The following is a 17,499-nucleotide window of genomic DNA, read 5'->3' on the forward strand; positions in this document are numbered from 1 at the left end:
CAACAATGGCAACATCACCACTGAGGCTGAAAGAGGCATTACTGATGTGAGCTCTGGGTGCATCTGCCGACGAGACACATCTCGTTGCCTTTCTTTCACAACCATGAGCTCACAATCGGATTGATGCAAATAAAGTTGACAAAGGAAACTCATTAGTGCCACCTTAATGCACCTGTGGAGGAGCATGAGGAACCGTTTTTTGTCACAGTAAAAGAGACAAGCAGAGGAACACCAAGATATTACACAGCACTTTAATATAATCAAATATTGTTAAAAGCTTCTACTCAGGCTTTGAGTACCACTGTTCATCTGAAACATTTAGAGGTAATACATTAGTGCTCTGAATACATCAGAGAACCTTGTTTGTTGTTTGTCCGAGAATATTTCTGCGGCCTGCTGCTTCACTTTCTGTCCTCCTGGATGTCAAACTGTCTGTTGGGTTTGGTGGATTCCAGCATGAGTTCATACAGTTGGCCTATCTGATCCCCCTGGAAGTCATTAAGTTTCCCATCCGACAGGTCAGTCCCGAACTTGACTGAGCTGAGTCGCTCCCCTGCTGACTCCAGTACCTGAGCCTGCAGGGTGTCCTTATAGCTCTGCAGGGAGGAAGAGGAATAGCAGAAGTGTTTAGCACCTGGTCCTTCACCCCGTCTTCACTTTCAGATTTATTAAAAACATAACAGTGTGACTTGTACAAATATGGTTCAAGCTGGATATTCAGTGAAATGTAATAACAAAAATGTAAGTGAAACGTTTTAAAAAAGTATTGTTTGTTTATCGAAGTCTGTCATATCTTCCTCTTTGCCAGAGCTCCATTGTTGTCCAGAAATTATTAAAAATACATGAATCCCACAAACACCATCCTGCTGCCCCAAATACTCATTAGATCGGCGTATGTGGGTTAATCCAATTCTGAAAATAGTCCACAACAAATGTACAAAACTACAGTGAACTGCTTCGTACTTTTCCCCTTTAATCACACCGAACCATTCGGCTCGCAGTTATGTCTCTGGGCTTTGGAGAGTGTACAGTCACAGTGACTGCAGGGAGGGCTGCCTCTCCATACACACCAAGCCTAAACATCTTGGCTTTGGCAAGCCAGCGTTTGCCACCGGCTGCTCATGGAGGGGCAGCCTGCCTTTCGGATATCCAGCCTTTATCCTTTCTCTGGCCCAGAGACACTCGGCAGTAAACAGCGGTTAGGGGAGGGGAGAAGTATAACCCAAGAGGTGCAACGGCCGGCAGGTCAGGTAGGACTGCAACAGCTGATGAGTGTGGTGTGTTTATTGGGCAAACTACAGGTCACAATCCCTGGTATTAGCACCGGAACTAAGCACCAGAGGAGAAGCCAGAAAATGCGATTCTACCAAGTGGACCAATCACCATCGTTGCGGTCCATGTTGCTGCGACGTGCAGTTACATCACTGGGGAGGTGCATGCCAGGCTACTGCATAGGGAATGCACCTACGCTGAGGCTACTTTGTCGATTCAATGCAGAAGCATAAATCAAGCCTTATAAGGTTGGATGTAAATCCTCTGACCCAGGCTACTAGCAAAGAAGTAGCTGTGCGCTGTAAGGAAAGGGCTACGAAAGGTATGAGGAGAAACGTCTAACAGAAAATCAAGTCAGCTTTATCTTATATTATTAAAGTCTTGTTTTCCACAGTGAAAGATTTTGTTAAGCCCCTTCTCATCAAAGCACATCCATCTAATTAGTTAACAAGATTATGATTTGATAATGATAACATGCGCCCCACCACAACCATAAGCTAGTTCAACAGCCCAGCCCTTACTGTGGCAGGATAGGGACTCCAAATACCCACCACCATCTCTGTAGAATCAAAATTATTTTAAGTAATAAAAGGAAAATGTAGTAATCCAGTACAATAGTAAATTGTTCTGATCGCCGTTCAAATTAAAATCTCTATAGCCATTTGGCAGTGTTTAGCATTGCTAACACAACAACAAAAGAATTTGGTTTCCAAAAAGTATACCAAGTCAGATCTCGTTATGGTAGCCTGTTCACGTAATGAAATTTTCCACTGCACACCTCTGCCTTCATTTAAATGTTCATGTCTAACTTGAGAGGCAATTAACTGGCAACTAAGCAACTAACAAGCTCTCTGATTGGAAACTTTGGCCTTCACACATTTTCTTGAATAAAAGGTGTACTTCACCTGACGTATTTTATTACTGGTAACAGTTTGTTGTCATGTATCGTGAGTGAGAGTATAATGTGACTCACTATAAACAAAGTGAACAAGGTTCATAGTTTGTATTTTAACCTCAAAGTTGTTTCAAGTTAGAAATTTCAGTAACATTATAATATCATTAGACCCAGTAGATGACCACACTGTCTTCTCTACCCACTATTGCTAGCTATCATCTGGAGATAACCAGAATGCCAAAAGGGAAATAGGAGAGCATTATGGAGAGAAATCAGGGCCAAAACTACACAAATAAGACTGCAATTGTTACTTAACCTCAAAGGTTTGAAGCTAACAGATGTGGCAGTGTCATGGATCCTCCCACAGCAAATGACGGCACATTTTTAGTTCTCACCTAGTCTATTACAATTAGTCCTAGAGTGGAACGAAATCAAAAGATTATTGTTTAGGTTAGGTTATATTCTTCAATTTACAGCATTGATATCAGTCAGGGCCAATCTTAACACATAGATCTCCTCTACCTTCAAAATTAACTGTCCAGTTAACCTCAGTCTATGTGTGGCAAGTCAGAGCTGTCAGTGCTGTATATGAATCATCCTGAGCAGGTCCATGGTCATCTCCAGAAGTTTGCAGAGGTGAAAGTGTAAGGAAAAGATTAATGCTCGAAACAGTAAGCAATAAAAATCCTTGGAGCACCTTGGTATGTGGATCTATCGGTTTTCACTAGACTCAGCACCCATTCTGTTGGGCATTGGGATATGCCTTCCTTTTTCATGATTTAATCTGTGTATGCTTACTTTGTAGCTTTTCTTCTCCTCGCACAAAACATGCATACTAAATCAAACCGAAACCGTGATCCAAAAACTGAGGTACATATGGAGCCGTGGGCTAACTGTATTGTTGTATCCCTAAAACACAGAGAATATCTGGGGCCAAATGTATAAATGATAAATACATATTTACTAAATTTACAACTATTTTGAAGTGTACACCGCTTTCTGTAAAATGTGCATTTGCACTTCTAAAGTTAATTGAATTATTATTATATTATTATTTGAAAAATTAATAATGAGTTTTGAATTTTATCATTCTTTTCTTAACATTGGAACCTTTACTTCCCTGTTAATGATCTTTTCATTTGATTCTGAACTGAGAAGCCCTCTTTTTTTTCAATATGAGCTCTATAGATCAATCATCCCTCTGAAGTTTGATAATGATGACTGAGATATTAACGTGATGGTTTACAGCAGTCACACATAATGACAGCTTTTCCGTTGCTTTTGGAGAACCTTGCTGATGCAAATCTGTTAAAGGCACAGTATGATTGGGTCTCCAGATCAAAACAAAGAAAAGGACACAAGTAGCAAGGAATAATGGAAGTTTATGTCCTTATTGTTAAACTACCATTGCTGATGAAGATCTACAAACATAACTCAAGCAGAAATGTTCATGGTTATTTTAAGGTTTAATTCCCGTTATTTTTAGTTAAGATCGCAACTTCCTTCTTCACTCTGAATACGTTACCTTGAATAAAATTATGGATTTCTGGGTTTGAACGTTTTTGGAAACATCTGGGATCATCCAAGTACGCAAATCAAAATATACAACAGAGATCTTGTCGTTTTGAGACATTTAATAACACACAGTTTTAGTTGTGAATGTACACAGGATTTTATGCTGTTTGCCATTCACAAAGCATCTTGCCTTTTTAGAACCCTCTCACTGTAAGCAACTAACAAGCCATTTATCTTAGAGGCTATTTTCCTGCACATAATGTAATTATGTTGAACATTTGCCAAGGGGAAATAACCTCGAGGCAGTAGGGGTTACAGCTTAAAGGAATACTCCAACACTTTGGTACACTTGTGTTTGTACTTTTTACTTAATCTTTGAAGGCTTTGTTGGATAAGTCTGTGTGAGTGAATGTGTGTCGTCTCAACCTTATTGTCTCTAGAGGCATAACATTACCAGGGGTCTGCCACGTGATGTTAAGGCTTCTGGTATCATCGTCACTTTGGTTTTATCCTAAGAACATCTGATGAAGCCTAAAGGAAAAAATGCTGCCATCTTTTTCTGGGACAGTCACCTGAGTCATGCAGTAATGTCATGGTAGGACAATATCATTTTAATAGGTAATTCTGTTTGGTTTGAACTTCCAAGTTCATTTAAATACATTTTTTTACTTTGTGTAGTCCCACACTACTGTAATTCAGTCAGGGGTAATTATGTCAAGGATTTGACTATCTATAGCTAATGGTTATACACAAAGATGTCCCAAATTGATTCATTGGATCATTATCGCAACTGTTCTAGGCACATTTCAATAGACTTGTATCGGCAAAGATAAAGCATATCCAAATCCAGGCCCACCTTAACCTTAATGTGTTTGGTTCTCAGCCTGCTTGGGTTACAGCTCTGCTTTCCTTAATGAAAGCTGGGCTCTGTTGTCACACTTTTCTCACTTGCAAATGTGAGTGAAAATTAGTGTGTTACTGTGAAAACTGCATTGGGGTCACAGTGTGAGTGATGCTGAGATACTCTGATAGGCAAAATACAAGGATTCGCCTAACTGCAACGCTAATGAGTCAATTTTGAATGTCCTATTCATCACTCTGGATGGACATTTAGTGGCCTAACAGCAAGGTCTGACAGGATAAATTATTCTTTTATCTTGCTTATCTCATATACCCAGGATGACTTGACTAAATATAATTTTTTCCATATAGCTAATTTGTGATTTTGGGCTATAACATACATACTCCCTGATCTTTCCCTGTTCCTTACACTTCTCTCTGTCTCTTTGGGAGAGCTTGTTTGGCCCAATGGAGCCGATTTATTAGAAGCATTGAACTCCCATGGGTGCCTCTGAAATAACTGGATTACACACCGAACACTCAGTGCTTGTAATCTCATTCTGAGTCCTGCTCCTTGTCTGTTCCCACTCCTCTGTATTTTTGTAAGGAAGGGCAGAAGCAGTGGAAATTCACCTTGTCTTGAAAGAATGGACAGAAGAAGAAGAAGAAGAAGATGGAGAGAAAAAGGGGACACAGGAAGCAGTCAGAAGAGAGGGTGTGTGTTGTGAAAGTTTTCATTACAGAATAGAATTTGGTGTGTGGGAATTTGATTTTTATGTTGTCTATTAATGTGGTGTGTGACTGTAGCCTACGGAGAATAACCTCTGCTTTGACAAAGCTAATGGAGATCCTAATAAAGTCCATGAAATGACAATATCTAAAATAATTCATTTAAAAAATACACACAGAAAGTGGTGCAGGCAACCAAAGTTCATGCCCCCTCTGTGGTTATACATTTTTGAGTTTTACTTTCAGACTTAGTAAATGTATTTTTTAGGTACTTAAAAGAACATTTTCGTTTTTTAAGTCACGGTTTGGTTAGGTTTAGGCAAGAAACCTACTTGGTTAGGGTTAGGCAACAAACTAGCTAGCTGGGTCAGGAAGATAATGGTTTGGATTCCATGCCAACTCACCCAAAATCCAGAATTTTGGATTTCCCCCCCAAAAAAATCATGTTGACACTTATGTTAAATACATGCAAGCTTGCAAAATCCTATAGCTGTACTCCAAATACTTTTTGAAGTTGTGGATTTTTTTTATTTTGGGCCTCTGAGCTGAATTTCAGCATTTAATACTGCATGGCCAAAAAAAAAGTCACACACTCTAATATTTCGTTGGACCGCTTTTAGCTTTGGTTACGGCACGCATTCACTGTGGCATCATTTTGATAACTTATGCAATGTCACAACATATATTTCCGTCCAGAGTTGCATTAATTTTTCGCCAAGATCTTGTATTGATGATGGGAGAGTCAGGCCGCTGTGTAAAGTCTTCTCCAGCACATCCTAAAAATTCTCAAGGTCTGGACTCTGTGGTGGCCAATCCATGTGTGAAAATGATGTCTCATGCTCCCTGAACCACTCTTTCACAGTTTGAGCCAGATGGGTCATGGCATTGTCATCTTGGAATATGCCTGTGCCATCAGGGAAGAAAAAATCCATTGATGGAAAAACCTGGTCATTCAGTATATTCAGGTAGTCAGCTGGCCTCATGTTTTGGCCACATAATGTTGCTGAACCTACACCTGATCAACTGAAGCAACCCCAGATCATAACACTGCCCCCACAGGATTGTACGGTAGGCACCAGGCATGATGGGTGCATCACTTTAACCGCCAAAAGTCCAATCTTTATGCTCCCTAGCAAATTGAAGCCTTTTCTTCCAATTAGCCTCACTGATAATTGGTTATCTCAAGGCTACACGGCTGTTTAGTCCCAGTCCCTTGAGTTCTCTTCACATTGTGCCTGTGGAAATGCTCTTACTTTCACTATTAAACACAGCCGTGAGTTCTACTGTTGATTTTTTACCATTTGATTTCACCAAACATTTAAGTGATCTCGGATCACGATCATTCAAGATTTTTTTCCGACCACATTTCTTCCTCAAAGATGACGGTTCACCACTGTCCTTCCAGGTTTTAATAATGCGTTGCACAGTTCTTAACCCAACTGTAGTAGTTTCAGTAATCTCCTTAGTTGTTTTCTTTGCTTGATGCAGGCCAATAATTTGACCCTTCTGAAACATCTTTTCCACGGCCACAGGATTTGTCTTCCCACATGGTTATTTAAGAAATCAGAAGCTCCTCACTGCATCAGTTAGATTAAATAACTTGTTGCCAGCTGAAACATATTAATCACTGCAGTTATTAACCAATGGAAGGCTCTGACCTATCTGCTTAGTTTGATCCAGGTGGTGACTTTTTTTTTGGCCAGGCAGTGTACATTGTAAACCTCACAGATCGCTTATTTTTCACTAGATTGGGCTGAAATTTGTCCTGAACATCCAAGAGACCCTAAGGAAACTTGGCAACATGTATTAATTTAAATACTTGTAGCTAAATGGTTACAGTAATCGAATTAATGGCAGAAAGTCATTTTTTACCAGAATGAAGAAACTGTCAACACTTTCTCACATCACTATTTTTCACTCTTTTGCAACCAAATTTTGGTCCTGTGTAGTATAAATGTAGTTTTTTCACATCTAGAAGTTATTTGGTCCTGCATAAATAATCAATTGCAACATAACTTGCTAAATATAGCTAGGGAGCTGAAAATCTTCTCTAAGCCTCTTTGGGTTATTTTGACTGTAGAATTTACAAGAAGGATTTTTTTAATTTCCTCAAAACTTCTAGATGAAAAATGTGAAAGTGTTGATATTTATTGCATATATATATAAAAAACTCTTACATGTTATATTACTCCATTATTAATACTTTTTTTGATATTAGCATTTTTTTTGTACATTTGAACTGTGTTGACTTCAAGGTTTTTATCTTTCCGATAAATATTGAGCCCGCTTTTCATTTGAGGCCTGGAAATTGGCAAGTCACAGCTTGTAATAGTTTGGTTTGTTGCATAGATGATGTCATGTTCCTTATGTCAGGACATAATATTAATCTTAATTCCTTAGCCCAATACACAAAAACACTTTCACAATGTCAAACTTCTCTGATCTAATTTCTGACATAATCCACTAGCAGCATTGAAACCAATACAGCAAGTCTGGGATAGTCCCAATTTCAACAGGTTTGGATGGATTAGTGCAAAATTCATTGCAATAGAAATTTGCATTCATAAATTATTTAATCATTAAGACGTTTGATCTCATAGTGAGTTCATGGAGCCCTGCTCAATTTGAAAATCCTATAAGAAAAAGCCAACTGTCACAAGACAGCCTTTTTTTAAGTATGGCTGTGCTGTTAATGTCAGAAATTAGTTCAAAGAATTTGGGCTAAGGAACTAAGATTTAAGATTCATATTTTGTCCAGACACACAAAACATGACATCATCTAGTATGCAACGCACCAAGCCATTACAAGCTCTAACTTGCACATTTCCATAACCCAATGAAAAACGGTCTCATGCAAAGACAGTAAACCTTGAAGTCAACACAGTAAAAATACCTGGTTGATGGTGATTTTAAAAAAACACAAGTCTGTGCACGCGCATATCAACGCACACTCATGTGTGACGAGTTATGTCTTCCAAGCTGCAGTTTGTAAACACAGTTGCCCGTTAGCACTTATCGAATGTAAGAAATAACATCAGTTGTATTTAAGCTGTGGCTGCAAATAAAGCACAGACACAGAAGGAATAGACTACCCAGCTAGGTTAGCAAGACAGACTGATGGACTACAGTGAAGTGGACTGCAAGCTAGCACATCAATTCACCATTACTGTTTGCATGATAACTGTTCCTACAAGTCTTTCTCATGGTGTTGTTTTCCTTTCATGGCCAGTAGGATAGTTTTTAGGGAAGATTCACCAATATGAATCAGAAATTGGTTTCTATCGATGTGTGGGCCCTGCATTGATATAAATGTACTTTGAATACATTGTACGAAATAAAGTTGACCAGTACGTCATCGTACTACTGGAAGTGGCTGCAAAGCCTTATAAGGAAATACGCAAAGTCTCGGTCTTAAGCATTAGATGGCCAGCTGAGACAGTATAAAAAACGCAGCAACAGAGGAGACGATGTTCTTCCGCTCTCCTACCTTGGATTATGGTATGTATGTGAGCAGCCTATCATCGCAGAATGGACTTCAAGAGATTCGCAGTTGGATCCAAGGATAACAGAGCACAAGGAGAACTAACCATTTTCCAACCAACTGTGGATTATAATTTGGATACTGGAGTTCTTTTGTTTACTCTGATGGCATGAAGTTTGGACTTTGAGGAAATTTGGGGACCTCGAACGGGGTCGTGAGTTATCACAAGGACTTGGACTTTCAGCAGAAAGGGATGGGCATACTGGATCCACAGCCTGACCCTCTCAGTCGCTACTACATCTAAGTATTTTAACCAGCCTCAGCGCTTTTAGAGTAATCTTTATTATATACTGAATTGCTGAATTGTGATCTTTATCAATAGGCATTCTTGATAATGACTGATAGTAATTGAGATCAAATTGAGCGGTTTGCTTTGCCCTTGCTAAAACTTTGTAATAAACCTTCAACTGTAGTTAAAGTAGAAGTTGTGGACACTGATTTTATGATTCTTTGATGGAAGTAAAAAGTAGGTGATAAGTGTGCAAAATATCTTAAAGGTTCTTAAAGGTAACTCTAGCCTACCAAATTGAAACAGTCCCTTAGGGTTTACATAAAGCCCCTAAAATTCATCTTAGCACCATACCAAGTGCACAGATAATTTAGAGGAGAGCTGTCGTTAGCGGGCGTGGCTGGTGGCTGTATCTGATTCAAGGACTATTCAAGTCAGGTGCCAAGCCAGAGGTAGGCAGGATAGACGTTCGGACGTAGGCAGTGAGAAGAAGCTAGGCGAGTCTCCTCGCTACCAGTTTAAGCAGTCCCTATTTAAATCCATATTAAAGTAACACCTTGTTGGTTTAGGGACCTAACCCTTTATGACGGAGAGCTGGTCCAGTACCTCCTGAAGGGGGGTAAACTCGGGATCTAACAGGAGAGATGAAAGCTCCTAATAGTTCTGCATCATTTAAGTTGTAAACATTGATAACGGGGAGGGGGCGTAATTTATTAACTATTGCATGTCTGTCCATCCTGGAAGAAGGATCCTTTCTTCTGTGCCTCTTCCTGAGGTTTTCTTCCATCTTTTTTTTCTCCCTGTTAAAAGTGTTTTTTTCAATATGGCAGCTTTTTCCTAACCAGAATCGAGGGTCCAAGGACAGACGATATCAAGCCCACTGAGGCAATGTGATTGTGATTTTGGGCTATAAAAACAAAATATGATTTTGAATTTGCGAGGCCTTGGACTGGAGTATGTGTGTGTGAGAGAGAGCGCGTGTGCGTGGACAACAAGAGGCGAGGGGCTTGACTGACTGGCAGGGAAAGACATATTGTTGAAGCAATGCCGCAAAAAACGAGGTTAGAGATCTCGGTTAGGTTAGAGGTTAGGTTAGAAAACAACAAGTAAAAATATTTTCAGATCATCACGAAACTATAGTGGGGCAAAGTAGACTTTGGCTGCCCGTCATAGTCTAGGTAATCAATAGGAAACACTGGATTGGTAGTGTACCCCTTGACTGCAAAAAAGTACATACGAATACATACATATGAAGTACATACTTCATCCGCAGGAATTAGCTCCACTGGTAATTATGATTAACCATCTATACAGCGAATTAATTAATTAATTTCTAGCCTAAAGCTAATTATATTATGTTAAATTTGACACTAGCAAAGCTAATTAACATCACTATTATTATATTTATATCATTATTATCATTTCATCCAGTTACCTTGCCCAGGCACCATCTTGTTTGAAATCCTTCAGGGTTTTTGGCTCAGTTGAACAGCTAACCACGAGTTTCCTGGGGAGGTCACTGGGGAATTACAGGTTACATTTCCCGGTGCTCGGCAGAACTAGCAATATTTAGCCACAGTGTATTATAATAACTGATGCACTGGTGGCACTTTCAAGGCTTTAGAAGCGTTAGCTAAGCTAGATGAACGTTAATAATAGTGTTAGTAGTATTCACTCAATAAAGTAGCACGCCTAGTTCTTCATGAATTAATGCTTTGCCATACCAATCACTCTCAGAAAGAGGGTTAGCGTCCTGTTACCATGGAAAAACGCTGTGGCAGGACGCGACATAAGTCGCAGCCATAATTAGCGCAAGGTATCATGGGGGCTTTGGATAGGGTGGATGAAGTATTTGCATATAAAACCAGTTCCATTTATTTAATACATTATAAGATTTAATTGGACAGAACTGGGGAATGGTTTCTTTCAGGGTTATTTCAGAATTACAGAGTTAAGTTATCCCTGTGCAAGCAAATCATGTGCAAGGCCTACACATCACAATATCTGAGGCTATGCTACTGAAGCTGATACCAACTTTTCTGCAACAAATTGGCTGCAATAGACATTACACAATGAACTACCAACTGTGCAGGATTTCTTATCGAGTTAGTTTACCAATGATGTTTTTTTTAAATTCTTTTTTGGACCTCAGTAGCTGCTACTCTAAATGCATCTATTTAGTTAGCTCACAATCCAAATTAGAAATGGATTTTTTTGGCCCTTAAACCAGGGTCCATTAAATATAAAGCTATTAAAGCCCTTGCAATGAAACTATATGTTGGCATTGGGCCAACAGTCCAGCTTTGGTGTTTTACGCACTTAATTAATGTGGACAGCTTTGAATTTTTGTTGTCTTTGTTTGGCTAGATGATACAGCAATTAGGTAAAGACTGTATTGTCATTTCTCTGTACATTTCCAAGCCAATCCAGTCATGAATGCTTCCCAGTGGTTTTAGTTTAACTAAGGTTCCCTACAAAATGTTTCCATTTTAAATATAGCCAAAGCAGTGTGTAAATATGACAAAAGCCACTCATCCCCCGATTGGGACCATTCAAATGGATCCTGGGTTTGAAAACAATGCATACTGATATACAGTAGAGAACAATAATGAAAGTGACTGCCTTCTCTCTGGCAGCTTTACAGCAACTGCAATGACAGAGAGACCTCTCAGGATTCCAGTTGCAATCACCATTACTTCATTAGAGAAATAACCTGCAGATGGGTGATTTGCCATCCCCCAGAAGTGAGTAATTGTGCTGGAAAACATTGGCTCTCCCCCACAGCGACATAAAAAAAAGACCTGGCATACTTCATGGTGAAGATTGTTTTGGGAACAAGAGGACATGTTGCAGATATACTGATCTCCCATCAGGACATGAATCCAGGTGGGTCTTCTGAGGCTGGAGTCAGGCTCGTATTAATGACTGTTTAAAATCAAACAGTCACTGTGGCCTAACTCTCCCAGGCTACAACTAGCTTCAACATTAGATCCAATTAGGATACTAAAACATGATGATATATTTTGTCGAAGTGAAAAGCTGTCTCATGATATCAGTACATAACAGACCAGTACCCGGTGGAAACAATAAACAGCAACAGAGTGACAGACAAGACACAAACAATATGTAAGCACTGTTAGAAAATAGTGCTGTACACCACAGCTAACACAAGCATTATGCAAAGACATATACAGAACCACCACAGCTCTCTATTAAAATCAACCGCGCCTATGATGAAAGCACTGAAAGGCCAAAGACAACGCTGACAAATACCTTTGCACCTCAACTTCCACAGTCAAGTGCTAGAGCCACGGCAATAACAAAAGACATCAGCGTTTTCATTGCAGCTGATATGAGGTCATTTTCCATAGTGGAAAATCAGCGACTCATCCACACATTAGAGCCGAAGCACACCCTCCCATCACGTGCACATTTTACTCGCACAGTGGTCCCGAACCACTACAAAGATAGCTTTCCATCCCTGCTACCGCCGTTCCAAGTGGGCGTGTCTTTTCAACTGTAGGAAACATATATTGCCTTTAAAAAGTATTCACCCCCTTACAAAAAAAACTAATGTGAAAGTGAAAATAGATTTCTACAAATTAATGTCAATGAATCAAAAATGTATAATGTAAAATACGTGATTGCATTAGTATTCACCCCCTTTAAAGTGTGTCTCAAGTGATTGTAGTATAAAGACACCTGTGTCTGAAGGTCCAGTCACTGGTTAATCAGTACTCCTGGTTACAATTACACATGAAGACAAAAGAACACTCCAAGCAACTCTGTGAAAAGGTTATTGAAAAGTATAAGTCAGGGGATGGATACAAAAACATTTCCAAGTCACTGAACATCCCCGGAGTTCAGTTAAATACATCATTAAGAAATGGAAGGAATATGGCACATGTGTAAATCTGCCTAGAGCAGGCCGTCCTCACAGACTGAGTGACTGTGCAAGAAGAAGACTAGTGATGGAGGCCACCAAGACACCTTTGACTATGAAGGAGTTAAAATCTTCAGCAGCTGAGCTAGGAGGGACTCTGTATACAACAACTGTAGCCCAGGTTCTAAACCAGTCAAAGCTTTATGGGAGAGTGGCAAAGAGAAAGCCACTGTTGAAGAAAGCTCATTAAATCTCTACTAGAGTTCACCCAAAGACATGTGGGAGACTCCAAGGTCAACTGGAAGAAGGTTCTTTGGTAAGCCTGACAGAGCTTGAGCAGTTTTGCAAAGAAGAATGGAGTGAAATTGCAGTGTCCAGATGTGCAAGCCTGATTGAGACCTATCCACACAGACTGTGCTGTGATTGAGGCCTGAGGCGCATCTACTAAATACTGTCTTGAAGGGGGTGAATACTTAATAATTTATTTCACATTATATATTTTTAATTCATTGACATGCCTATTTCTTGTCAAAAAAGCCAAATTATATTGACCATGATTCCACTTATAAAAGCAATGAAAGGGGAAAACATCCAATGGGGTGTGTACTTTTTACAGGCATTGTCTGTATGCGATTTAAGTAACAGTACCAGTTTATGTTATATCCTATAAAACTTACACTCAAAGATGAGCAATTGACGTTTGTGATAAGCAGATACCTATATGCATTTCATTGGTCTTCGATATGATTAAAAAGTGATTTAGTTCTGTCAACAAAAACAAGCCGGTAGTCAGCTTAACTGCAGAATCTAAAAAATTCTTTCAGAAAAGGCTTTGGGGTGACACAGTTAAATAACTGGTCTACAAGTTCAAAATTACAATGCATCATTAAATAATAAAATGCAAAATTCATGCGTGTACCTCTGTTTTTTTTTCTCTCTCAAACAATCTGAGGACAACTCAAGGTGTAAAGTCATAGAGGACTCAACACCATCTGTATCTTGCTGACCCTATATTATGTTACAAAGTAATCTTAGGCTAAGGCTGTTTCAATATTAGTTAATCTTTTTATTCTAAGGCCAGCTATTAATGTATGTGTTATTAAGTAATCATTACATATTATATTATTTATGAAAGAGCAGCACCTGCTGGCCAAAGATGAACATACACTGTACATCAGAATCAGCAGTACGCTCAAACCTCTGCCCATTTCAAATTTAACCTGATCAGTGAGGAGGAGTTGGATACATCAGACTATCCTGGCATCACTTATCACTACATACCTGGAGAAAGTGATGCTGGGAAAAACATCAGGGGCCAGGTTTATAAATGATATGTATGTACAATAACCATGAGCACGCCTTTTCCCCAACATAACTTGTATTTATTAAAGAAGACTGTGAGGTGAGAATGTGCCTACCTCACTCATACTTTACACTAGGCATGCACATGGTTTTCACAAGGTGACTGCGGGTTAACAGATGAGGTGAATGTGAAATACAAGGCATGGTCGCTGTACTCGGACCACTGGTCACTACCGCTAGGGGCACGTTACAATATATGTAACTCTTCTGTAAATTGCTTTGGCAAAGACATATTTTTGTTCATGCCAATAAAGCGATTTGAATTGAACGGTATGAATGAATGAACTGAATGGCATTGATCTCTTTATCTACCTACACTTTGGCCTACTGTATGTGCAGTCCTTGTTGTCACCATACAGTCCATCATACACAAGTGGCCACTCACATGGTCCAGACCACACAGATCACTAACTGGTCCAACAACACGATGGACTGCTAAGTAACTGGTCCAGACCCTATACCACTTTTTCATGTTTATTAAGTTTAAATATTCACATAAATATATAGATAGATAGAAAAGGGATACATGGTGCAACAGCATTATTGATATTTTTAAACAAGATTATGATCTGGCATCTTGATAATAATGTAGGCTATACTAAATAAAGGGTTAGGATTTCTGACTTTTTTTTTACGGTCAGAAATGAGAGAATGTGGATTAGACCACAAAAAAAGACTCCACTGACCACTCACCAACTGGTCCGGACCACTAACTTTAGCGGTCTTAGTGGTAGTGATCAGTGGTCCGTGTAAAGCGACCATGGTCAGCGGACAGAACACTGAATTGGCTACAAACAACTCTCGTTTATACATATATATACATACATACATACGTACACACACACACACACACACACACATATAGATATATACAATCACACACACACATACAATGTTTTTTACAGAATCTAAAATACAAAGAAAAAACCTCTGATTTGACAAAAATCACAGTAAAAACATAATTTATTTCTATGGGTCAATTTCACTGATTGTGTTATTATTTTGCAGTCTCACAATGTTCTGTAAAAGGATTTAAGAGTGATGCATTTTTTCTTTTACTTTGTAAAGTGTGTTTTGATGAGCTCTACACATGAATCACTGGTCATCCTTCTGACACAGGGTGTGAATGTTACCTTACTGTTACTGAGGCTGCTCTGCCATCATGTGGCGATCAACTGACATAACACGGGCAACACAAGAATAACATCTGTGATGACAGGTCAGGTCAAGGAGTAGCCTATCTTAGGTAGGCCTACTAACACTGAGGTTACATTCACAGGGATTCTTCTGGGAAATCTTTAACAACTCAGGGGGATCTTACATTCTACAGTAAACCTTGCATACAATTTATGGGCTGATTACACACTTTTTAACTTGAAATTTTGAGAATTTGACCAATTTTAGGCTCAATAAATAAAAGATTTACTGTGTCTCCACCAGGACTTTCCAGAATGATTGCTAGCATCATGCAGCAGAGCTTTGACGCAGCGTGTAGACCTTTACTTTGCGAAACAAAACAACAATGCTGTATTTTGCAGTTTCGTAATGTTACTTGAGACTGTTGTTTTAGTTTGACTTTAGTTGAGATAAAAAGAAAAAAGATTATATGACGGATGAAAATTTGGATCATAGTGAAGTCGTCAGAAGTGTAAAGTGTAACGTAAACTGGGCGCCCTCTTCAATATCCAAGGAAACCTTAAATTGAGACATTTTTAAATGTGGTTTGGTTACTGCGCCGCGTGGATGTGAAAAGGTTTACCTCCCACTCTGTCATGAAGCTCTTGACCTCCTCGGGTGAGGCCGTTTTATGCCTTCTGAACTCGTCTTTGACATACTGGTCACCCAGAGCTTTCAAATCTATCGGCAGGAACCGATGCAGGACCAGAATCCTCTTGTACATTGAGCGGACTCTGGAGACGTGAGCTGAAGCCGCCATGACGTCGAATACTGCTAATTTACAGCTCACAGTATACGTTTAAATTAAACAGCTGTCCTGTAATCCAAAAAAACTGACCGAAATAACGGCGTTATAGGGTAGAGACAAACACCAATATTCACAAGGATAATTACTTAACACATGTCCTTGTTTATCCCGGATATGGACCTTCTTCTTCTGCACGGGAAACTAACTCATATAACATATAGTCATATAACCGCCTCCTAGTGGACTGGAGCAGCAGCTCAACGGGGAAGGAACCAACTAAATTCTCTCAACTTACCACTAGGGTTGGTACATTCTTCTGGCAGCTTTTTTCATATTTGTTGAAAATCTCTTCACAACACGACAGCAATCTATAAATCACATGCTCTGTGAAATAAAAGGGGGGAAAATCCATCGGTGGCTGTTGCAGGCCCTTATATTATGAAGTGGTCTGTAGCAGGCCTACATAATGTCCCCAGCAACCTCTATAGTGTCATTGAGCCACTTGTTAGCAACGGAGCTCTTTAAGACACATAGACGCTTTTTAATTTAAATGTGGGGTATTTGCTGATATATTTTATTTATTTAGCTCGTGTTCATCACAGACCTTATTTCAGGTATTTAACCCCAAAACCCATTACTGTGTGCTAAATTATTTCAAAACATTAGTACTCCTTCCTGCGGCACTCTATAGGAGTGCAATGTTGTCTTTTACTGGTCAAACTCTTGCACACTGGATATCCTGGAGGCATCACAGTGATTTCATCTGCAGCCTTTAACACCCAGAATGCACAAATCTTGTTTTTTTTTGTGTCTATTACTTTTTACATTATGATATATTTCTCTATATATGTATTATACATTTAAGTGCTCTTTTAACAAAATCCAGTTAAAACAATAAAGATTATAATTAGGCCTATTATTATTATTATTATTATTATTATTATTATTATTACTTGCTTAACATATTTATTTAGACTGTACTAGTGTTGTCATGATAGTGGAATTTCTATCTTCAATACAATATCTTAAAAAATATTGATATTCGATACCATTTTCAGTACCACAGCAAATAAATGACACAACATTGGGGGCATAAAATTTAAGATTTTTAATCAAAGATAAATATAACAATGCTCGTGTACTGTGTGTTAAGTTCATTTACCTTTGGAGGAGCTGGGAATATGTAGGCTCCACAGCGGTGTAGTGTCTGCTTGCTGTCAGAGAGGAGAGTAAAAAAAAAAAACAGCACATACTGGTGTATCAGTACTGCAAAAAATGAGTATTGACACCATTTCAAATATTCGGTAAT

General features: G+C 39.1%; 1 protein-coding gene across 1 annotated transcript; it reads right to left on the minus strand.

Annotated features, from left to right (window-relative positions):
• Positions 1–235: 235 nt before the first annotated feature.
• sdhaf3 (succinate dehydrogenase complex assembly factor 3) lies at positions 236–16,375 on the minus strand. The gene is made up of 2 exons (XM_073462831.1): positions 16,026–16,375; positions 236–596 (listed from the first exon to the last, which is right to left on the minus strand). Exons 1-2 carry the CDS (start codon positions 16,200–16,202, stop codon positions 402–404), a joined length of 372 nt encoding a protein of 123 aa, XP_073318932.1. The 5' UTR covers positions 16,203–16,375; the 3' UTR covers positions 236–401.
• Between the last annotated feature and the right edge of the window lie 1,124 nt (positions 16,376–17,499).

This window comes from Pagrus major, chromosome 3 (assembly GCF_040436345.1).
Source record: "Pagrus major chromosome 3, Pma_NU_1.0".
In the NCBI taxonomy this organism is placed as follows: domain Eukaryota; kingdom Metazoa; phylum Chordata; class Actinopteri; order Spariformes; family Sparidae; genus Pagrus; species Pagrus major.

What these genes read in the sequence shown, in the direction of transcription:
- sdhaf3 (XM_073462831.1), bottom strand. Translation starts at nt 16,202, where the DNA reads ATGGCGGCTTCAGCTCACGTCTCCAGAGTCCGCTCAATGTACAAGAGG. An exon ending in GCTTCATGACAGAGTGGGAG is followed by an intron (nt 597 to 16,025) that starts GTAAACCTTTTC and finishes TCCTCCCTGCAG; the next exon opens with AGCTATAAGGACACCCTGCA.